Source organism: Melospiza georgiana, chromosome 4 (genome assembly GCF_028018845.1).
Source record: "Melospiza georgiana isolate bMelGeo1 chromosome 4, bMelGeo1.pri, whole genome shotgun sequence".
NCBI classification, from domain to species: domain Eukaryota; kingdom Metazoa; phylum Chordata; class Aves; order Passeriformes; family Passerellidae; genus Melospiza; species Melospiza georgiana.
Window position 1 is genome coordinate 58325808 of NC_080433.1, and position 23992 is coordinate 58349799.

At 41.3% G+C, this 23992-nt stretch overlaps 1 protein-coding gene across 1 annotated transcript in view; it reads left to right on the forward strand.

Annotated features, from left to right (window-relative positions):
* Positions 1-9846: 9846 nt before the first annotated feature.
* The window catches only part of CPED1 (cadherin like and PC-esterase domain containing 1), a 141235-nt gene continuing 127089 nt past the window's right edge, over positions 9847-23992 (forward strand). Inside the window, exons 1-3 of the mRNA XM_058022857.1 lie at positions 9847-9986; positions 10462-10936; positions 23197-23383. Of these exons, the coding sequence (XP_057878840.1) occupies positions 10685-10936; positions 23197-23383 (439 nt within the window). The 5' untranslated portion in view covers positions 9847-9986; positions 10462-10684. The remainder of the gene's footprint in view (positions 9987-10461; positions 10937-23196; positions 23384-23992) is intronic.

Consider the following 23992-nt stretch of genomic DNA (forward strand, 5'->3'; position numbering starts at 1 on the left):
TGTTATCTTTTATTTCAATAAGATTAAAATTTCATTGTTATTAGGGGTTGATGTGTAAAAATAAGTGCTCATCATATTTAAAAATTGTTCTAATAAATGTTCAGTTATGTAGCTTGCATGAAAAGATGACAAGCTAGAGTGTCATCTGCTGTGATGAATTCAGTTGGATATGCTCTTCTTGATCTAAATTATTTAAAGGTGTGTTTAATCTCTGTGTCACTTTATTTGGGGCTAGATTAATCTCAGGCTTTTAAAGAAAGCAGATTCTGTAGATTGAAGCATTAGCCAATAGTTGAATGAACTGGCCATAAAAAATGTGTTCCTTAGTCAGACCTGGAAAACAAAACAGTTCAGTAGTGTTGACAAACCCCTTATTTTAATTTAGGAAGGCATCCCATACATGCCAGGGATCTTGCTGGTAGCTTACTACTATTGGAATGGCTAAGGAACTGAAGAATAAGCACAACTTAAGGCAGGAGTTACTTTAATATTGCCTTAAAAAAATCTAAATTATGTATTAATCATTTTAAACCAGAGCAGAAATTTTCTTAGACAAAAACTTACAGTTTACATGCTTTTGCACACAGAAGTGATGATTTCAGAAGTAATGATTACCTTTGAGAGTGTCACATCAGAACAGTTCTGCCCATCTCTTCTATCACATTGTTGGTTGCCCTTGTAAGACATAAATACAATCTAAAATACATACTGGGAAAACATCTCAGTGAAGTTTTAGCCCAGGACAAGGAAATGAAAGACAATTCTCAAAAAAAGAAAAGATATGAAAATCCAACTTTAAGATGTTTTTATTGTGTGCATAAATGTTCAAGATTTTCCAGTGCTGAAGTACTTTTCACTTTGAAAGTGCTTTCCAAACACTCACACACAGCTGTTTACTTAAAGACTTCTGTTAAGAGAGTGAAAGGAATGTACTGGAAATGTCTCTCTCTGGAGGCTGACAGGCCTTATAATACAAAAGATTCTAAGTTTTCTGCTTCCCTATTGCTTGAATCTTAAGCAGTCATATTTAAACTCATGAAGGAAAGAGACATCATAACATATTGTTCCTAATTACACCAGCACATCATAAAATTGTAACCTGATTTTCCTATTTAGAAAATGATAGTGTGATTTTAAATCAATCCCAGATATTCTCTGTAATTCTCTCTCCAAAGACTCTTATAAAGTGAATTAATTATCAGCCTTATAGACATTTTATTAATTTTCAGGCTTGGCACTACCTGGTTACCTGGTTGTACATTATTTTCCAAAGCAAAGAGTCTCTTTATTATGCTTTAGTTTTAAAATTTCATCAAAAAATAGTTATATAGAAACAGTGATTAACTTTAAAAGTGTATTAGGGGGCTATTTAGCTACTTCATACTGTATTTCAGAGCAATTCAGATTTGGTTATATTTTGCTGATGTTTTAATTTTTTTCAAAATCAAATCCTAAGTACATCTACTTCTAGTCCTAGAAGCTAACTCCGTAATAAAAAAATATAACAAAACAATCCACAAAAGAAACAGGCTCCAACAAACCAGTAATGAGACAAAGAACAAAAATGCTTTTATTTGCTTTTCAGCCCCTCTAGACAATTCAGATTGTGTGAAATACTGAGAAATGACAGCAAAACATTTTAGGTCTCTCAGACCTGAGCAATATCTTCCTTAAACCTTGGTTTTTCAACAGACCTTTGCCTGGAATGCTAGTTTTATACACGACCTGTTTGATCAAAGTGGTCAAGATCACCCACTGGCAGTGTGATGTTCAGCCTTCTCCCAGCTGTACCGCAGCAGTTCCACATGACATCCCTCCCCACTTTCAGCTTTCAAGCCCATCAGGCATGTTTTGAGCAAGCTGTGCAGCCATGGGGCCAGAACTGAGAGGCAGTGTAGTGACTCTGCATGGGGCAGACACAAAGAACTCATCAGGCTCATGCCAGCTGCAGTGCAGATGTTCTGTGTGGCCTCCCTCACTCAATTTATTCAGGCCACCTGGCTTTGTAAGATGTAAAAATGGTTAAATCTAATTTACAGCTTTACTTTCAGAAATACATGTTGAGTAGGTTGTCAAAAGTCAGTGCTTAAAAGATGTAATGTACTTAAAGGTATTTCTAAGGTAACTCCTGTGCCACAGTGGTTGCTGTTATCTTGCTCTGCAGCAATCATGCTGAGGCAGCTGGACTTGTGAGAGAAGCTGTAGTGTTATAATCAGATAGACAAGTTAGGAAGTGTATTGTTATCTTTTCCTGCCTATGCATAAGAACAACAAAATAGCATGTCTTGCATCTTCACTTGTACAGTAATTTCTCCTATACATTCACAATATGTGGAGTGCCCCGGGTGACACATTTCTGAGCTGGTTCATTGTATATTCTGCCAGCACCAAGAGACTGCAACAAACTCAATGAACTGTTAAATACTCTGGCATATATAATAATGTCTGGCCTTGATGGGGTTAGTTAAACCTATGGGTGGTTTGAGAGGCACAGTTGAGCATTTAGTCAACATTTCTGTGAAATGTGGTAGTCTTAACTCTCCTTGCTAACGGAAGAGCTCTGGTAAACAAATATCGATCAGTACAAAGCCTTTTGAAAGGAAAAAATCAAGTTCTTGTTCCTTTGTGCCTAAAGCATCCACATATCCTCTGAACTCAGTGGAGGCCATGATATGGTTTAGTTTTATGTTTGCATGGATGCTTACTGTTCTGGGATGAACAAAAATTTAATGACCAGAATGTCTGAAATGATTGGCACCTGGAAAAATTGGTGCAAAACTACAGAGTTTGTTTGTCAAGCCTGCTGGTGGCAGGCTCCCCATCTGCACCAGCACAGACTAAATCATCTACAGGACTGCACAAACAGCTGTGCGTACCTGAGAGCATTACATCCTGGTGTAATGGACACAATAGAAGTGACAAAATTTGTTTGTAGGAGACTTTCATTTGTTTCCATTGTGCAAAGGAGCATCAGAGGATCACTAAACCCAGAAGATACTGGGATAGTCAAGCAAAAGTCTGAGTGGTCTCTGCAAAGCAACCCCTTTGCCAAAGAAAGAGAGGATGTTCCTTATCATATGCACAGTGAAAAGGAAGAAAGGCAGCCAAAGATAAGGAGACAGAATCAAACACAGTTTAGGGGGTGAACTGGAAGATGAGTGTTTGTGGAATAAGGAGTCTAATTGTATTTTTCTGTTGCATCTTCCTAAAGTGAGTTTATTTGAAACTGACTCTGCTTCTGAGAAGCAACTCTATAAAAAACAGCTCTTGGGGATGAGTGTCATGAATTCTTGGGTGACCTTGGCTTCTTTCACATTTGGACTGAATTGAGTCCACTTATGGTGTAAAACAGGAGAAAAAAGTAAGCACACCACTAGTCTTGGAAAGGTCAGGCTAAAGTGAAAAGGGAACATGGCAATGAAATTACTTAGTTTACACAGAAGAATAGGAAAGAACTTGTGACAGGACCTGGAGGACTATGACATTTCAATTCTACATTTGGGGTTTACTGAATCTAGAACAATTAACTTCAAAAACAAACAAAATGCAGAATGTTAAATATCACAATTAAAACCATTTGTAAATGCTTCTCTTCCCCATGCAAAATGCCCTTACCAAATGATTCTTTCCTTCATATTTGTTGCTCTTGTTCAAACAACCCCATGGCTGGCTTGCAAGCATCATACATTCCCACTGCAAGGCCACTATTTAGGATACATCCTGCCCTTACTCTGGAGCTCTGGCTGAGGGATTGATCTTTCCCCTTGGCAGTAGCCCCCAAACTGGTACTCTTACCTCTTGCTCTGTCTCTCCCCACCTCCTCCTTATGGGAGCTCTTCTGACCCGGTGCCAAGGGAGGAGGGCCCAGGCCTGGTGTGGGGCAGGTGTTCCCATACACACAACAGTTGGTGAGGAATTGGGACACCCTCATTGCAGACAGCATTTGAGCCAGCAGGGAGTGGCTAGGACAGAGTCAATGACACTGGTATTCTCATTCTTTCCACTCCCACTGGTCATTTTGATAACATTATCATCTGAATATATGCAGCTAGAAAAGACTGCAAGAAAAATCCTATTGTGCACTTAGAGCTCTTAAAGCTCTACTTTGCACTACAGTGCTCTTCTGCAGGTGCAAAGCAGTGAAGAGCTCTGCTTGCAACAGAAGTGCATGAGAAAGTAGAAGAGTATTTGAGCAAATGCCTTCATCATATGATAAACTCAGAAAATGTTACCAAAAGACAATAAGAAGAATCGAGATCACCTATGCAAAGAGATTATTCACTGTGTTAAAATAAGAGAATGATCTTGAGAGACAACATAAATACAGAGATTAGAAAAGGCTAGTAGGAAGACCTGAGAAGGCAAGTTCAAATTTTTTAACCTGAAGTGTGAAGAAGAGGGGGACCAACAAGATGCCAGAGAAATTATGTGCAGCATCACAAAATAAAATAATTAAAGTGAAAAGGAACACAGATGCTGTCAGAGGTGATAAGGCATTTCACTTTGTTCTGGGTTCTTGCAGCCAATCTGGGCACTTTTTGATTACCACTGATTTTTATCCATTTCTCAGCAGTAACCAGTGAGTCTGAGCAATCAAACTGGCTACAAAATCCATAAATCTCTTATCTCTGAATAACTGCTTCAAGGAGATTATGTCAGCAAATAATTGTAGACAGGGAGAAGCAGAGAATTTGCTGATTGATTTCTTCCTCATGACATTCAAATTTGCTGTTTAAGCAGGAACCAGTATATTAATAAGACTTTGGTCTTCAAATGCTTTCCTGTATCCTCTTGTCAAGCAACTTGCTGTATAATTAACATTTATAAATAAAGATATCTCTGTTTCACTGTAACCCTTCTGCCAAAACACAGTAGTGAAGACTATGCCTGAGACACAGAGATGCCTCTGAGCAAATAACTCCAATCATTCTACCTAAACTTTAGGGAAGCTGGTAGGTTTGATAAGCTGATTATTGAGCTTTGCCACTGCCTGAAAGATCCTGTTCCTTTCCTCTTTTTTCATCGTCTTTCAATAATGTTCACCTGCTGCTTAACCTGTACCAGCATGAGAGCCCACTGGAACTCCCCAGCTGTCAATTCAATTCCCTCACAGGGCAGAAAACAGCCCAGCTGTGCACTTTCTCCTGAAAGATCTAATGAGCAGCACCACCAGGTAGGGAGGAGGAAGGGAAAGAGCAGGAGCAGAGGTAAGGAAAAGTGACACATTCTGCACTTGGGATGGGGCAACCCTGGATGTACGGACAGACTGGGGAATGAGATACTGGAAAGCAGCACCACAGAAAGGGATCTGCGGGTTCTAGTTGCTGACAAGTTGAATTTTAGTCAGCAGTGTCCTGGCAGCCAGGAAGGCTGACCCTGTCTTGGGGTGCATCAGCATCAGGCACACCATCCCCAGCCAGGCAAGGGAGGGGATTGTCCTGCTCTGCACTGAGCTGGGACAGCCTCACCTCCAGGGCTGGGGGCAGTTTTGTGTACCAAAATATAAGAAAGATACAAAGCTATGGGAGAGTGTCCAAAGGAGGAGCACAGGAAGGTGAAGGCCTTGAGGGAAAGCCATATGAGGAGCAGCTAAAGGAATTTGGTCTCTTCAGCCTGGAGGAGATGGAGATGAGATCTCATCACAGTCTAAAACTTCCTCATGAGGGAAGAGGAAGGGCAGACACTGATCTCTTCTCTGTGGTGATCAGTGCGAGGACTTGAGGTAGTGGCCTCAAGTTGTGTCAGGGAGGTTTAGGTTGGATATTAGATAAAGCTCCTTCACCCAGGGGGTGTTTGGGCACTGAACAGGCTCCCCAGGGCCGTGGTCACAGCACCAGCCTGACAGAATTTGAGAAGCACTTGACAATGCTCTTGGGCACATGGTGTGACTTTTGGGGGTGGTTCTGTGCAGGGCCAGGAGTTGGATTCCATGATCCTTATAGGCCCCTTCCAACACAGCATATTCTGTGATTCTCTGCTTGCCTCCTTTCACTGTGAACCAAAATTAGAGAGCTGAGCTTAAGTAGGCTTAAGACATGAATCTTTGTTCTCTGGAGCAGAGTAAAATCAACCTATCACTAACATTTACAGGGCTGAATGGGACTAGGAGGGAGAATCTGGGCCTTTACTAAGCTGGGATTGATTTTAACTTCAGTGGGATCAAGTCTTCAAATCTGCAGAACAGTAATGTATTTTTCCAGTTTTCTTCATTTTGTTCTGTTCTTCCCCGTTCACTGCTTATAATGGGACCACACACAGGATTAAAGACACTACAAATCTAATTGCAGTCTGGAATGAATTTAAGGAGATGTAAAAAATTGGGGAGGGTGGAGCTAAGCTGGTTTTCTCTAACACAGCTTCACAAGATGCTTTGCTTGAATACTTACAGTGCCATAGAGGCCAATTCTTCCTGGAGCTTTTAACTAATTTTTGAAGTTAGTGAGAATTTATGGCCCTTGGCACAATTTTTAGCATACTAGAGAGTAAAAAAGAAATTAAAGAGTTGAGCATAAACAATGAAAATTGCATGTAGTTTTGCTCTGTGAAGATGACAGATAGATTACAAGCTCTTGAGTATCAGTTAATTTAGAAATTATCAGTTTGCACTTATTTTTCATGTGATCTCATTTATCACAGAAATGGTTGCTAGGATGTTATGCTTTGAAATTTGAAACTTTCTCCAGAAAAAGAGCAATTGTGAAAAGGCTTTTTTTAAATGTATTTTCTCTTTGTAGCCTCTCTATGGTGAAATTATTGATGCTAAATGGTTTTCTTATATCAAGATTTCATCTTACAAGCACTTACACCTAGACTTAATTTATGGTTTATGTTAGATCTCTGAGTGAAGTTAAGCATGCATAGGACATATGTATTCAACTGACCTTAAACTCCTGTTAACTTTCTGTGCCTCATATTTTCTCCTTGCTCCTGGCAATTATGTTTCCAGGTTACTGTTTGGATCATGGAAATAATTTTTCAGTGGTCAGTAGCTTTCACCACTGAGCAAACATGGAGACTCATGTAAAATGGAAGCTGTGTGCGTATGAGCCGAGTTGCTTAAAACCCCAGTGAGATGATGTATAGTGAACATTACATGCCTGCATGGCACCTTGGCTAAGTCCTCTCAAATCCCAGTCCCTGGGAACTTTTAGCAAGTCTTGCAACTTTCCTCTCACCTTTTCTGTGTCAGGGTAGCTTGAAGCTGTTCCAGATGATGCAGATGGAACTGGGATTCTGTCTGCAAGAACTGGAGATCACTTTTGACAGTCGTGGCTTGCTGCTTTTGGCACAACCTTGCCTCGTGCTGAGCAGGACAGTAGTTGTCTGCTGTAGGGAGCAGCCAGGCAAGAAGTCCTGAGTGAGAGGCAGAAATAGGAAAAGGTAAACAGACTAGAGAGCCCTTAATCCATGCAATGGGAGCAGCCACTGGAAGGAACAGGTCAGGGATCTCAAACAGGAAGTCAATACTAACCTTGTTTTGTATTTCAGAAAGAGGAGATTATACCTTTCTTCTAGAAATCCTGAAATACACACATATACCTATGAATATAAATACTTAGCTGGATAGTTCTGATCTTACCAACAGTTATTTGAATATTATATACTGAAGAATCTTTCTTGTGAATTTGAGACCCAGGAGGCCTGACACTTTATCCACTTATATCCTTTTCTTAAATGACTAGTTAATGCCAGGGGAATTAGTCCCCTTATGCAATACTCCTGACTTAATTTCTGAAGTGTCAGAATGGGGCCAGGTAAGTCAGCAGACATGGAAGCCCAGAAATGTAATGGGATCCTGATTCAAAAGATAACAGGAATGGTGTTCATTGTACTCAAACTGTGACTGAGAAAAGGATTTACATCCTAAAAAATGAGCATTACATGCTATTGTCATGAAAAGAAAGCACAAATTATAAAGAAAAATCCAGCTCACTCCTCAGAACATCTAGGGAAAGCAAACGGATAAAAGGCTGATTCCCAGGAATATACAGGAGGCAGAGTGATCCACCTGCTCTCTGCTGAGAACTCCTTCATCTGTTTCCTGCTTGTCCTTAAGTCTTGGGACCCATGAATGGTTTTGGGGTTGCAGGAAGGGTGAAAAATTGACTCGGAGACATTGGGCAAAATGCAAGGATAAAGACTCCACTTAAATGCCTGAAAGAGGAACAGGGTGTTGGGCTGAAGGGAGAGCAGAGTCACTTGCTGTGCTGCAGGTAACTGAGGGAGCAGGGGGTGGGGACAGAGATTGCTTTATTCTAGTGTGGGATTCTCCAAACAGGTATGAGCTCCACATTAGAAAGCAATCATTAAGCCAAATCTCTATAAAATGATTTAAATCAAGTCTTCTAGGAATGGCCCATAAAGCTCTGACTAACATGGAATCTCACTAGGAATCTGAGAGCAGTTGACAACCATGCAAATGCCACCCACGCAGCTGGTTGTTGTGGGCCCAGAAATCAGGGCATGCCAAAATCTGCAGGACAATACCTTACAACAATCAAGCAAGTCTGCTCTTTGTTGATGGTGTCACTGTGGCTCCCAGGCAGGCTGGCAGTGGTGTCTCTGCAATCCTCCTTTGAGTGTACCAGCTCCCGGAGTATCCCTCTCCACTGGATGGAAGAGACCTGCCCCACAGACAGCTGCAGGGAATACCATGGTTTTCTGATGTCCTCTAGCTAGATTTGTTGGCTTGCTAGAGGTTGTGCAGCACAGGCTGAGTGGAGCAGCTGAGGATGTGAACTGGTATGCTGGGAAGGAGGGAGCACGGGAGCATGTCTCCAGAGAGCAAGGATGGGAGCTCTTCTGTGGCTTATAAGCATCTATCACAGCAGGGTACAGGCAACTGGAGTAGTCTCTTCTTGCTCAGGATAACCCAGGAGTCTAATTTGGGCAACTACAATCCCAGGCATAAAACTAAAATGCAGTGTGTGTGACCACTGAGGTCCTGCATGATGGCAAATCACTTTGATGGCATTTTTCTTTGTCTGCAAACTGATAGGTTTTGTTTGGGGGGAGGGGGGGAAGGAATTTTAAAGCTGAATAAAAATCAGTGCTTAAAAAAATATGTAGTCTACCCTTCCTTGCTGTTTATAGGCCTGTAATGTGGTAGTGCTGCTGCAGCTGCCAAACTGTGTAGATTGGCTCAAAGTTAGTGTAACAACATTCATTTCTTATATGTGAGGCAGCGTAGGAAGAACTGTCTTTTCAAAAATCATTAACGAAGTATGGGAAGATAAAATAGATTACTTATAAACAGATATTTTTACCTAAAAGAACTTGATTATATTAGAAGTTCTGGTCTATAAATATAACAGTTTGTGAACTGTTCCCATCTGTCTCGTCCCTGTCCTGTGTCAGTAGGGGGAAGTAGTAACTAAGACCTTCTCTGGCTTAGATACTAAGTGCTTTCATCAGAGTATTTTTGTCTACCCTCCTTTCTCTCCCTCTTTTACATCAGCAAGAAGTTTTATTTATATTCTGCTATGAGATATTATATCTATTATGGAAAATTACTGACAACTGCTTTGTCAGCAATGCTTATGTCCAAGTAAATCTTCTTAGTTTACAACATTTTTTGTTAATCTGGATTAAAATACTGCAGGTGCTTCTCCCTGAAAGGTATTAATATTGTTTCAATTAGGCTAATCACTGTAACAGGAGTTTTCTAAAAATTGCAGTGATGGTGGCTTCAAGGCATGCAGCGTGAGCAAGGACACCTCCCGTTCCCCATCCAGACTTCAGGCTGTGCCTCCAAATCCTGAGCCTGCTCCGAGCTGAGCCAGTTTAGCTCCACCCTCCAAACAGTCCAGCCCTTATTTATATGAAGTCTGTGGTCCAACTGGCTTCAGATGGTGTGTGTTATGTGCGTGTGCCTGCCTCCTGAGTGTGTGAGACGAGCTGGGATCATGAGCCAGGGTTGTTCCAAGTGGTTTTAATCAGCAGCCCATTAGAGGAGAACGGAAAACTTCAAACAGGGTAAGAACCGAGTAAGTAAACCTAACTTTGAACTTGCAATCTGGACAAAACAAATGCAAATTAAAATCTTCATAGTCTGTCAGTTTTCAGATAAATTATCACTTTTAGAGAGAAAGCTGTGCCTTCTAACAGGAAGAAGGAAATTTAAAAGGACTGGAATGAAGGAAACTGTAAAAACAAAGTGGGAATTGAGAATGCAAGAGAGAAAAAACAGCAAACGATTGTTCACAAAGTTGGTACACTCTCTTACTTTTTTCAGCTGTGGACAGGACATGTTAAGCTTTAACCTCTTGCTTTCTTGAATACAATTGTCTGGCTGAGTAAGTAGTTCCTTTTGCAAAGGGGGGGAAGATTTCTGCTCCTCACCTGTCTGCTGGCAGGTATGTTTTCCTCAGAGCATGCAGTGCAAGAGCTCTCCATGGCTCCCTGCAGGATGCCCCATGGTGTGCTGCTGTTTGCTGCTGCTCACTTGCTGTTTTTCCACAGGTTGTTCCAGTAACTCCATGGGAAGGTGTTCCCCAAACTTCTGCTCCTCTGGAACTTGTGACTTCTTGCCTGGCATCAGGAAAACACTCAGCAGGAGAAATGGGAAAATTCATGCTAGTTTTGGGTAAAGCGTGTCTCTGACGCTTTTTACCCTGGCAAGACGTGGCTGCTTGGACTGCAACTGCAATGTGGCAAAGGGCAGAGTGAGGTGGGCGAAGAGGCCATGGTGTGTGGGCAAGTCCCCAGATGCCGCAGGCTTTGTCGCCCTCGTCCCTTCCTGCTGGCCTTAGTGGTGGCCCTCTGTCTGTTCTGCCAGACCCTGACTCCTCTCATGACCAGCAGCATCCTTTCGGCAGTTGTTAATGGGATTGCACCCAACAAACTGGCTAAAACACAGCGAGGAAGATACAAGGAGGTCTCCCCAAGCACCATTCACTGCTTCCTCCCTGGCAGCAATTCAGAGACAGTGAAAAAGGTAAGTCAGCTGGAGCAGAGTGCTGAGCAATAATTAGCAAAGCGAGGGATAGCAAGTCTGGCAGGATCATCTGAGTCCAGCTAAAATTAGCCTAAGCTTGGAAGTCTGGGATCTGTATACAAACAAATGGGTGATCTAATGACAGCAGCATATGCACAAGCACATTCCCATTACCAGCTCCTCAGTGTGCTGTTATTAACACAGGAATCCTGAAATCTTCAACTGAAATATAGCATTGCTCTGTGACTCCAGGAAGATTTCAGTTTGCTGCACAGACCTTGCTTTATTTTGGCTTTGGGAATTGGTTTAGAGGCTTTACAGTACAGGCACGTAAATCAGGAGCCAGTGGGGTTTCATGGAAGTGACTGAGGCTGTTAATTGGCACAGGGACTGCAGCTGCCCTGTATTAAAGTTAGCTGCTCGTCAGCTCTGAACTTTACTGGGATTCTGCTGAGAAGCTGAATTTAACTGCATTTGAGAAATAAAAGTTAAATTTAGCATCTCAAATGCAAAACTGCATTTGAGAAATAAAAGAATATTTTCAAGTCACACTGTATACTTTGGAATCTCTGTCCCACAAATTTTACTTTGTTCATAGGTCACCTGACTTCATGTTTATTTTGTATAGGGTTCCTAGGATGGGTGTTAAAACCTAACAAATGGAGACGCTGTTATTTTTGTTGGAAAATGTAGTTTGTTAAATGGTCTCCAGACTGAGGTAGTTATTTTTACTCTGGAATCTGTGATCAGCACTAGCACAAATGTTTCAAGTTTCCTTCAGTCCTATAGAGAAGCTGCTAACAGTGCAGCAGATAGCACACGTTGAAATTATAATTATGCTAACATTTTCTATAGAACTTTAGCAGAATTGTAAAAGATTTGTGACTTCACAAATTATGGACAGCAACCACATAAAGCAGTTCAAATATAAAAAAAAAAAATATTAAAAAAGTACCAGGCTGCTTCTTTGATTAGACAGAGTTCATAGTCTAAAAGGTCAGCAATATTGACTTTAGGAGAGCATCTGTAAAGTGCATCTTTTACAACAATCAAAAACAGATATGGGGAATAACTGTGGCATGAGCTCTTTAACCTTAACTCTTAAAATACTGGGTGTTTTTCTTACAGCACATGCTGCATTTGTCACAATTTTATATTTTAATGACCTTTTAGTACAGTAGGTACTCAGATTCACATCTGATCTGCAATATGACGTAAATAATTACAATTTAAATGGAAATAAGCACAGCTGACATGTGGGCTGCATTGTGTTACATCTATAGAAACAGTCCATTCCTTTTTACTCATTGCTGTTGTAATGGCAAAGAACATTTCATACCTTGGGGTACTCAAAGTCTGCAAGAACTGGTGAAATAATGGCAAAGTATTTGTTAGTGTGCTGCTTGGCTGAAAATCTCTGTAGTGTCTTCTTCTGCAAATTGCCTGAGAAAAAAATACAGATTGACATCCAACTTGGTGTGCTGGCCAATTGAAATGAGAAGAAAGCTTTTGTTTTCACAACATGCTGTACTTACTCCTCTCCAGCATAAGTGGTTGAATGTGACTATGACGTGCACATGCTGGACCTGTAGTACAGATGTGTGTATATTAACCCTTACAGATATGTTTTCCAGGGCTGTGCTACCTTTAACACATTCCTTTTCAAGTTCTTGAGACCACCCATAGCTGGCTCCCTGTTTGTCTTGAACTTTTCCTCTAGAGTGTGATGAACAAAATGTCTTGCACATGTTGGGATGTCACTCTAAGTTGCTCTCTGTTTCCCAACTTTCTCTGCTGGTTGTGTGGGCTGAATAATAATCTCAGAGAACAGAAAAGACAAACCTCACCAAAAATCTCTACCACTTTGCTTTGGAAGTGTTTTCTTGAACTGTGTGTTTTCATACACTGCTTATTCAAATAGGTGAAGTATTATCTGGCTTGATTTTATTGGGCACTCAGTAACATCTAAGACAGATGTCACTGTTGAAACTTTACACTGTTTTATTTTACAGTCACGTGCCCACTGACTGGAGCTAGTTTGGAAACAACTTTTGATTAAAGCTCTAGTTAAAATCTCCATGTATGAAGCTGGAAAAATACTTTAAAATATGGTTATTCACATCTGTAATTAACTATTCATACATGTATTCTTATTCAATAAATAGTCCAGCCAGAAAATTTAAATGCATTAAAAAGAATCTATTATACAGTTAAACAGTGACTTAAAGCAAACACTGCAGCATGTCTTATGAAATCAAAGTTCATGAATAAATGTTAAGGAAAATCAGACCCTGCTGGAGATAGTATTTTTTAGGTAGCACAGAGTGTTTAGGGGTTTTGAGTGATAGCATGTCACACTGCAGATTCTCTTCTGTGTAGGGGCAGGTGCTGTTCTTGCTTCCTTCAGAAAAACATCCAGTATTGTGAGCCTGTTGTGAGAAGTTGGTTCTGATTGTTATTACAGGGAAAAAATGCCCTTCCAAAATCTAATAATTTCTTCATTAAGAGTATGCATAGAACTAAGTGCCTCAAGAAAGCCCCACAAAACCAAACCAAACAAAAAAAACCCTGGCATCTTTTATGGTCCATATGCTGGAAGCAAAGGAAGAGATCTTAGCAAAAGTCCAGCTTTGCCAGTTTCTGATATCTGATGATTTCTGATATCAACTTTCACCTCATTTTGGAGAGTTACAGACAAGTATGGAAGAAGCATGGGGATGGACATTGTCAATTACATCTGTAAATGTGTCATCCGGGATGCTCTGAGATGGAGCCCTTCCTGTTCGGCACATAGTGCAAGCTTTTAAAATTGCAAAAATGCAGATTCCATTCATAGCCTGGAAAACCAGGCAGAGCTCATAGTGCTCCTCTCTCTGGTATCACACAGTTTAAAAAGCTGACCGAGATCTTGTCCTGAAGCTTTAAATTCACAGAAACAGAGATCAACATTTTCTAGTACAAAATTAAATGTTAATATCTGAAGCATGAAAAATAGAAGGCCTATTTCTGATTCTCCAGCAGTAAAGGCAGTAGAGAGTGATATCACATCCAGCAGAAAGCTGTCTCCAGGTTTAGCAGGGCAGGAATGATGAAATATTTGTGAATATATATAGTAGGGAGAAGAACTGGTGCTGTAGCATCAAAACTGGAATAGGTATCAACAACAACAAAAAACCCCATACAAGCTCTCTGTGTGGTGTTCCTGGCACTGCATTGTGCCAGAAATACTTTTGGTACCAGCCAGCCAGCTCTAATACTTTTACACCTATCTTAAGTAATTTAACTCTGCTTCTTGGCCAGTTTTGAGAAGAGCTAATTATCTTGTTAAGCTGTGCTTCCACTCACAGAATTAATTCAGCCAGAGGCAATTTAGATGTCTGCACACAAGTAATTTTGCCCAGGTAGATGGTGTACCCGTGCTGGGTAGAAGGCATTTAGACTGTACTGCTTCTAGGAGGGCAGATACCTGGTGTTGAGTTGCCTTCCCAGTCAAGGAAGACCCAAAACCACTTTTCCTTTTTTTCTTAAAAGGTCCAATTCCCAAGCCATTAGGCTTTACATCCAGGCTCAAATTGTGAGCCTGGTTCACCATACTGGCATATGGTTCACAATAATGGGAATTTCTGCTTGGTCCTGGAAAGCAAGATTCTTTCTTTTCCTTATTTCTTCCACAGATGGAGAAAAAGGAGGAGGAAATTATTAATCACCTTTTATAGTTATTATTCCTGTCATAGGCACTTTTTTTGGCATACTAGCTTTCCAGCCATTGTGAATGTATTTAAACAAAAAACTTGCCATTTTAAATTGGGTTCTGAAGGAGATTATTTATGGATACTCACCAGACTTTTGCTTCATATCCCCTGGCTATTTAGGCCAGCTGAGAACAAAAAACAGAGAAGATACACAGCTGATTATGTGAGAACTTGATGAGTGGGTTAGGCTGGCATCCAAATAAATACCACAGGTATGTCAAAAAAAGCTGTCTTCCTTTCAAGGCCCTGAACCTGCCACTTACGTTTTGTGTAAAAGACATATCTCAAAGAGGAGCTATACTGAAGTGAGGAAACAGCAAGGATAAGAAAAGGCTTTTTATGGCTTCATTTTGAACAAACAGGATAGGATATAATTTCCTAGGAGTGGACAGTATGAAAGATTCGAGATAATGATAGCCTGATGTGGCCATATCTGAAAGATACTGTGTAGAAAAAGAAGGGAAAAAAAGGGAAACGTCTTAACCAATGTCTAGAGGAAGATCCAGTTGAACATCTTGCATAGGTTACTGGGCCAGGCATCTATGTTTGAAAATTGACAGTGAAATTACTGAAAAGCTGAGAAAATGTTACTAGAACATTAGAACATTGGACATCCAGAGTGGAATTATCCTCTCTTTACTTGAGTGCTCCACTCTGTCAGAGGCAGAAAGCTGGACTTCGCAGTCAATGGAAATCAGACTGTGTCTAATGCAAAATTCATCATTAAGTAATGCAGACATTAAAAACAATTCTAGTGAATTTCATCCTCTGAAGACACATCTCCTTTTCTATTGGTGTTTTTTTATGGAATATGCCTGCTTTGGACAGAATAAGCAGGCAACAAAGGAGATAGGAGCTGAGTCTGTTATGGAAGAAGGGAAAGGAAGCAGATGGAGGAGAGTAGGGAACTGCAGCTGCAGAATAACAGTAACCTCAGAAAGTACAGAACAGATTGTGTACAGAGATGGTTGAATTTGTGCAAGGGAAGAGAAAGGGAGATGAGAATGGAAGTGGAAAGAAAAGAAGACAAAGCTAATGAGAACTTTTGAAATGTAAATATCTGAAAAAGGAGAATTGAAGCTAGATGATAGAATGAGAAAAGATGATTTTTGCTATTATGCAGAATGGAGTGTGGTGAGAGCTCTGGATAGAAAAGATTGCATTATGCATAATAAGGTTTGATCCATTTTTAAAGTTTGATACATTTTAAAATAAATTTAACTTAAAAGCTATTTTATAGAATAAGTAGGGAAATGAGAACTTTTCACAAAAGAACAAAGAAACTTTGCTAGTATGAAACCTGTTGCAACTAGCAAGCAATCAACATAGGAGGGTATGATATGACTGATTTCCTTGTAATGATGCCACATTCACATTGCCCCTATGAAAACAGGACATTTGTTTTCCCCTTTTGTAATGTAAAATGAAACAGCACTAAGGAAACAACTATTTTTACTGAGCAGATAGCTAGAGATGTTCTGGTGATAAAGGGCAAGGCTATTGTGGTAGCAGTCAGGAAAAATGGGGCAGGGTGGAGGCTTTGCAGGAAGGGAGCTTTGAGAAGGACACATGAGGAGCAAATGGAGGCAGAATTTCACTCCTATACTTCACTGCAGCTTCCTCCAAAACGAGGTGTTTTGGTAAGTGGTAGGATTGGCTCATTGTCTGTTCTCAAGACAGGGCTGTTGGTACCACGTACTACATGCAGGCATAAAGCAAAAAGCATTTTGATAAAATAGCTCTGCACTTAACAGCCCAGTCAGCGACAGTGATGACTGTGCAAATAACTCTAGTGTTGCTCTTGGATTTATAATATCATCAGAAGACAGCCATCAAAGTAATGCCAATAATCTAATTGCTTGTTCTGTATTTATCCAACAAACAATTCAAAGCAGAATTACATTCCAGCCATTTCATTCTACAACCCAGTCCTTTCTGATTAGGAAATTCAACAGAACCTAATGCAAACATATTTAAATATCCTCCAGAAAGTGAAACAGGAAATGAACTTCTTGCTTACTTCTTGATACAGCAGCTATGCACACTTTTAAATATAATGGTAGTATAAAAAACTGACTATTTCTGTGAGCTCTTATGCAAACACAAAAAGGAATTTAGAAGTCACATTTGGAGCTAATAAACATCTGCATAGCCCCATAAATGAGTGGCTTGGGGCACTAGAACCACATGCTAAGTTTTTATTATCATTCTTCTTATTGATGCTGTTCAATAATAGTGCAGTATTTTCTGGAGTCCCATTCATGTATTTTTTGTAATGTTGTTCTGCTAGGTGGTATTTAGTAGCAAAAGTAGATGCTGACTTCCTTTGCTAGCTAAATGGGAATTTAGGCTGTTCACTGCCTGTGAATATTGCTAATGGTGCTGTCCCTGTTTTTATAAGGCCGGTTTTCCTTTGTGGTATTTTTGTTGCACTCTGCTTTCATGCAAAGACCTCTTGGTTTGCACAGTGGCTCATACACCTCTTTTGCAGCTGCTCAGTACCTGCAGGAGAAAGTGGGGTTAAAGTAAGCTGCAGTCAAGTTATTTGAACCTACTGGACCAAGTCTCTGACAACCTTGGGTAGCTCAGTGTGAAAAGTGGCTGCCTGTAATCCACACAAGCTAATGTGGGACTAATGACACCAGAACAGGGTAGCTGAAAAAAAGATTCAGAGTTTTTGAGTTCTTTCCTGAGAGAAGCTTAGGCTGACATGAGTAGAGCCATTATGTTAGGATGGAGAATTTTGTTTCTGCAGTTGAAGTGATGGTCAGTGAAATTCTATGGCAACAGTTCAAACTGTGTATTTGCTTCTTTTCCAGGCATAGACAATGCATCAATATTTATGGAATTATGTAATATTCTTGGAATTTGAAAGAGCTGCCAAGGAACTGTTTTGCTCTCCTCAACTTGAAATATCTTCACTCTTTCCTTCTTGGCCAAAACAAAAACAGTAATTATACATCATAAGATTCAGTTACTGACCAAATTCTAGATTTTTGGAACAACCCAGAAATTCTGTACAATAGAGGAAAGCTTCAGAGACTAGTAGAATCAATTATATCCTTATACATTCATAACCTAGAATTGAATATACCAGTTTCAGGGGAAATGTCAAAACATTTTCTTTTTAATAGAGAACTTCACAGCTCGCTGGAAGTTGCAGACAGACTGAACTAAGAATTGCAACTCTGAAAATGGATGTCTATTTTCAGTTTCAAAAGCATGGTTACATAATTCTTCAGCTTTTATATTATATAAACTGGGCCTTTTATCTTGTTTGTTAAGACATCAAAGGAGTATACATTTGATACAATTTTAAAAAAAATCTTTAATAAATTTTAATGGAGCTCAATTTGTTTTCTTTTGTGTTTTTCATGTTATTCTGTAAAGTGAAAACAAAATTACAAAATTCATTTTAATGCATTTTTATTTACTTTACAGCCCATTCTGGTTTGTTTGGACCAGTTGTTAAAAGGCTGTGGATCATCTGTGTAACAGCCAATTGCCTTAAAATGAGGTCAGTGACTCAGCTAAGTGCAATATTTTGTAAGCTGTAAGAGCACATATATCATGTCAAAGCTGACATAGGTCTCATCCAAAATCACATGGGAAATCTCAGCCTTGCTGTAAAGCCTCATTAATTTCTGTGGAGACAAACACCATTTTCTAGGTATGACATGGGCTGCAGATGTTCTTAGCAATCCCTTTCATGTAGGATACATTGAATCTGTAATAAACTGACCTCCTAACAAATAGTCTGAGTCTTCAAACTGAGAAAGAGCTAAAAAAATTGTTGGGACATGGGAACATTTGACCATCTACAATTATTCTCAAATTTTTAAAATGTTATGGATCCATTTTTTTTTGTGTGTCTGAGTCTGTTGTACATTAAAATCATAGGAATGCCAAAAAAATCAAAACCATAAAACGTGGAAATATGTGAACAGCTTATTTTCATCTATTGTACGCTGCTTCTCTTGTACTAACTCCTTGCCCAGACCTCATTTTTATGATTGAGAAACATTTTATGAAAACCAGCAGACTCTTTAAATATATAAACATGACTGTTATTGGTATAATATTGGAAATTCTGAAAAACATCTAGTAGTAACTAGATCAGCATGTCCAGTGATGCAGGGCATCTTGTATAAAGCTTTGGAAAAAAGTATGGAATCACTTGCTACAAGCATGCAATTGTCCAGATTAAAAAAAAAAATTCTGTGTAGCTGACAACCCACCCTACACTGCACTGGCTTGGCAAACAAACAGAGGACACGTTGCATGTGTAACCTGGACTGCAAAGAGCTATGAAAGGACAGGGCAGAAAAAATAAATCTGGCAACGCTAAGCATGGATCTCAAGCAAGTGCCCCAAAAGGTGTGGAGATACTTCATATTATTAAATAGTACCAGATTAGACATCAGGTCAAGCTGTTAAATTTAGGCTGCTGAATTGCTTCGGTGTCACAGAGACGCCATTGCGGCTCTTCGGTGGCATTAGAACCACATAAAAGTGGATAAAAGCGCCGGTACACAGCGCCGGTACCCAGCGCCCGGGTGGTGGGCAGGGGGCTGGGGCCCAGGTGGGTGTGTGTCCCTGCTCGGTCCCTGCCAGCACTGCGGCAGCAGGCTCCGGACTGCAGCTGCCCCGGCGGCATTTGCGTGTCTCGGAGTGTCCCAAGAAAAGCGCCCGGGAGGCCGGTGCTGTGCTCTGCCTGTGAGGGCTGTCGGAGCCCTCTGATCCCCCAGCCCGGAGACGGCGCCCGGTGGGAGCCGGAGGCTGCGTGGGCCTCGTGGAGCCGCTCCGGGCCATTTCCTTTGTGTTTTGTGGAAATGACCCAGGTCACTGCCACTGCCTGAACTTCCTCTTTTTCTTTTTCTTTTTTTTTTTTTTTCTTTTTTTTTCCCCTCTGCTATACTGCTTTCAGTGTTCTGTTGAATATTCGTCACTGCCAAACCAGAGCGTTGTAAACACTGCAGCCCTTCCCCAGAGACCTGAGGAAGATGCCTCCCGCATCACGGCTGAGGCGGGATCTTGCCTGGCACATCCCGCTGCAGGCGGGCGGGCTGAGCCCCTGGGGACGCCTCGGGGCCGGTTCGTCCCTGTCCCCTGTGCCTCGTCCCTCGGGCCCGGAGGGCACCGGGGCCAAGCAAGACCTGTTTCAGCATATGCGCCAGCGGGAGAGCCCTGGGATGCTGGCCCTGCAGTACTGGCCTCAGGGGAATGGAGCCGTTGCTGGGTGCTTGAGGCAGGACCTCTTAATATTTGAAACAAACTACTTGAGGTGACACTGCGGGAGGCTTTGCTTCCATGCAGAAAGGTGTGTTTTCCTGGCATAATAGATGTGTAGTAATTGTTAGCGAGGAGCGGGCACACAAAGTGATGCCACATTCAAGGCAGGACCCTCAGCCCAGGCGGCGCGGGGAGGGACGGGGGCGGGAGAAGCCATAATCGCCAGCAAAAATGGAACTGGAGCGAGATTGTCCGGTCTGCAGCCCCTCTGTACTCCCCACATGTCCTCAGTTCACCCCTGCAGCACACTTGGGATGGAAAATGGAATTTTCTTGCAAAATAAAGCAAGAGGAGTCTCTCTTCTGGGTTTCTTCCACGATGCAAGTGAAATGGAAAGTAGGAAGTGTTTGGCTGGAATGCCTGGAAGAGAAGTGAGAGAGAGCACAAGAGGGGGGCTGGGACGAGGGCTGGATTTAGGAACAGGGAGGGAGGGAAATGGAGAGGAAGGGCTGCCAGCAGCTGCTGGCGCTGCGAGAGAACAGGAAATAGAGAAGATAAGAGGAGAGGAAGGAGGGGCAAAGGGAGAAGGGGATAAGAGTGACGTTGCTGTGGTGGGCAAGGGCCATCTGAGAACACTATTTTAAAAATTCTGGGATGTCAGGAACGCTGTCAAACAGGTGACCTAACGCAGTTCCGATGACTTCACCTTGTGCTATGTGTGCTTACACTGGCCGGCAAGTGATCAACCTTTATTTGAATATCTCAGATTCTAAACTAGTTTTGGGTTGCACCTTTAGCAAACATATGTGGAAGACTCTGACAGTGTAGTACTGAGATTTTTTCAGGGTCCCTTCATCAATAATTGTGACGCTTTCCATGGGCAATGACTGCTCTGAAGCAAAAGAACATTTGGTGTTAGAAGCAAAGGGCTCTTGGAATCGTTTGTGCTCTGTACTGCTGCAGAATAGCTTACACTTCTGCCAAACACAATGTAAAACTGCAGCTCACACTCAGGGGATACACTGCTGAGCAAAGTAACTTTAGCACTAGATCCCAGGCCTATAAACAACTGGACACATCTTGAATGAAATTTATTTGTATAAAAGCATCTGTCTCTTTTCAGTCTAGTCTACTGTCCAAAAAATGTGGTGGCATGTTTGTGTAGTGCTTCCTATCTCCAGTGATAAGCTTACTAAAATTAGGAGTTATGAAATAACTTAACTTTTAAACTGCTGACAACTGTCAGGTTGAAATTCACAAACTTGCACAGAAGTAATTTAATGACCTGAATTTAATCCCTGCTGGTATGTTTCAATGCTAAAGACAAATATATTTCACCAAAAGGAAGTCTTGGGTTTGTAATGGTGTTTTTATTCCCACATTGAGCAACCTATTTTTATGCTTTATTTTATTGGGGTTTGAACAGCAAGGTTTTTGGGGGGGCTACTAGGGTGGCTTCTGTGAGAAGCTGCCAGGAGCTTCCCCATCCCCCATGTCCCACACAGTCCTTGCCAGCCAGTTCCAAGACAGACCTGCCACTGGCCAAGGCTGAGCCCATCAGTGATGGTGGTAGCAACTCTGGAATAACAAATTTAAAAAGGGGAAAAAAGCGATTGTGCAACCCAGAGAGAGGAGTGAGGATGTATGAGTGGAGTAACACTGCAGACACCAGGTCTGGGGGAGGAAGTGCTTCAGGCAGAGAGTTACCTGCAGAGTGTGATGAAGACTGTGGTGGGGCAGGCTGTCCCCTGCAGTCCACAGAGGTCTGCAGTGGAGTAGAGATCCACCAGCAGGCCATGGAGAACCCATGCTGGAGCAGTCTGTTCCTGAAGGACTGGGTCCAGTTGAAGAGGTCCACGCTGGAACAGTTTGAAGAATTGCAGCCTGTAGGAAGAACTCATATTGGAGAAGTTCATGAAGGACTGTCTCCAATGGGAGGCACCCCACACTGAAGCAGGGGAGGAGTGTGAGGAGTTCTCCCACTGAGGAGGAAGGAGCAGCAAAGACAAGTGTGATGAACTGACCAATCCCCCAGCCCCATCTCCCCTTCTCCACTGAGGGAGAGGTAGAGAATTTGGGAGAGAAGTTGAACCTGGGAAGAAGGGAGGGGTGGGGGAAAGGTGATTGGTTCTATTTCTGATTATCTCACTCTAATTCCATTTATTATCAAACAAATCAGGTTCCCCAAACTGCATCTGTTTTTCCTGTGACAGTAATCAATGAATGATCTCTCCCTATTTTGATCTCTACCCACAAGACTTTCAGTGTATTTTTCCCTCTGTCCAGTTGGAAAGGGGAGTGGTAGGGTGGCTTTGGTGGGCACATGGCTTCCAGACAGTGTTAGCCCACCATGTTTATTTAAGACATAAAATATCCCCCTTACCCAAAGATCTGATGGCAACAGCCCGGTGATTTGCCCTTTTCAGAAATTAATGTTATGTTTTCACTATGACTGTGTGTTTGGGGTGTCTCTTCTCTGTTTTTTTCTTTCAAGAAGCTCATACCCAGGTAGATACAGAGGAAGGGTTTTCTCTAGATGCCATTGTCCCTAGGCAGTATATGGGAAGACAGTAAGTGGTAGATAATCCAAGTGTTCCTTGAGATTCATTGGGGATATCAGATACCTTTCCACTTGCTCTTATATACAAGTCTCTCTGCCAGTCCTCCTATGGGCTAGATTGTGTTGGGCTAATAAGTCAATAAAGGACTGACAAGGTTACATTTAACTTTCTAGAGCACTAATCTCCAGTTCTGTTTAGGATTCCTGTGTCTGATTTTACCCCAGTACTCTTGGTATTTTTCTTAATAATGCTGCATAGCAAAACTCAGATGTCTGCACTTACATCTGCATAGGACCCACATTCCTTGGAATAATTCACATGAGACCTCCCAAGGCCTCTCTGTTCAGGTGACCACAGCCAAAGTCAAAGACAGATAGCAGTTGCTGTTACCAGCTCACCAGAGCAGCTCAGATTTCAGGAAAGCTGTTTCCACAAAGGGAAGAACATTTTTTAAAAATCCTTGAGTCCTAACCAGAAGTTTCAAACCTTTATAGTATCAGTTCAAAATGAAGATAGAAAAAATCTCCAGACAAAATGGAATTTGTGGTCCAAAGTCCCTGAGATAAAGCAAATTCTTAATTATACTAGAACTATTTTCACTGTTGCCACAGTAAGTTACTAGCTGCGTTTTGTGAAAAGCAGCAACTGACTGTACTTTGTACTGCTGAGGAATGTCCTATCTCACCATCATTGTCTTTGCACTGTGTTTCTGTAGATCGATGCCTCCATTCTCCAGTACTTTGGAAGCCACACGAGAAGAGCAGTTCTGTATGCGCCTCCTGCTCACCATGAAACTGACCGTCAGCTCTGTCAGCGCATCCTGGCAAAACATGGATATACCGTCACAGTCCTTGGAAACAGGGGACTTGTGGAGGAGCTGAGGCATGAGGGCCCTTATCACAGTAAGAATAATTGGACTTAGTTAATATGTTAATTAATAATGTGATCACTAAATGTAGAATTGATCCAGTGTTCATCAACAAACGGAAAGCATAAAAACTCTGATAAAAGTAATGATAGAAGCCAAATTCTAGCCCTTCTCAGATGTGTGGATATTTCTCCACAGTTAGGTGATTCTTTCATTAGCTATATCCTTCTGTAAAAAATGCAGCAGAGTAGTTCATCATAGTCTTGACAACTAAATCAGATCAGTTTGGTTCCTGATGACTTCTCAAACCTACTTCATCAATGTAACTGAGGGATTTTCAATAGAATGTTTCATAACAAAACACGTACCTACTACATTTTCTACCTTATCCTTTTCTCTCCTAAAGAAAACTTGCTTGTGTGAAGGTTTTTTCCTCTATTAATGTTTTGATTGTTCTGTAAATTTGTTAAAGAACACAATATAGAACAAGTACATTTTGTACTTGATGCTGAATCTGGGATAGATACTGTTGGTTCTTAGTTCCTCTTGAAATTTGATCCACACTACAAGCAGTCTACTGAAGAATCCTGATCTCTTGCACAAAGGACTGTAGAGTTACACTGTGCTTGATAGAGAAGCTTGG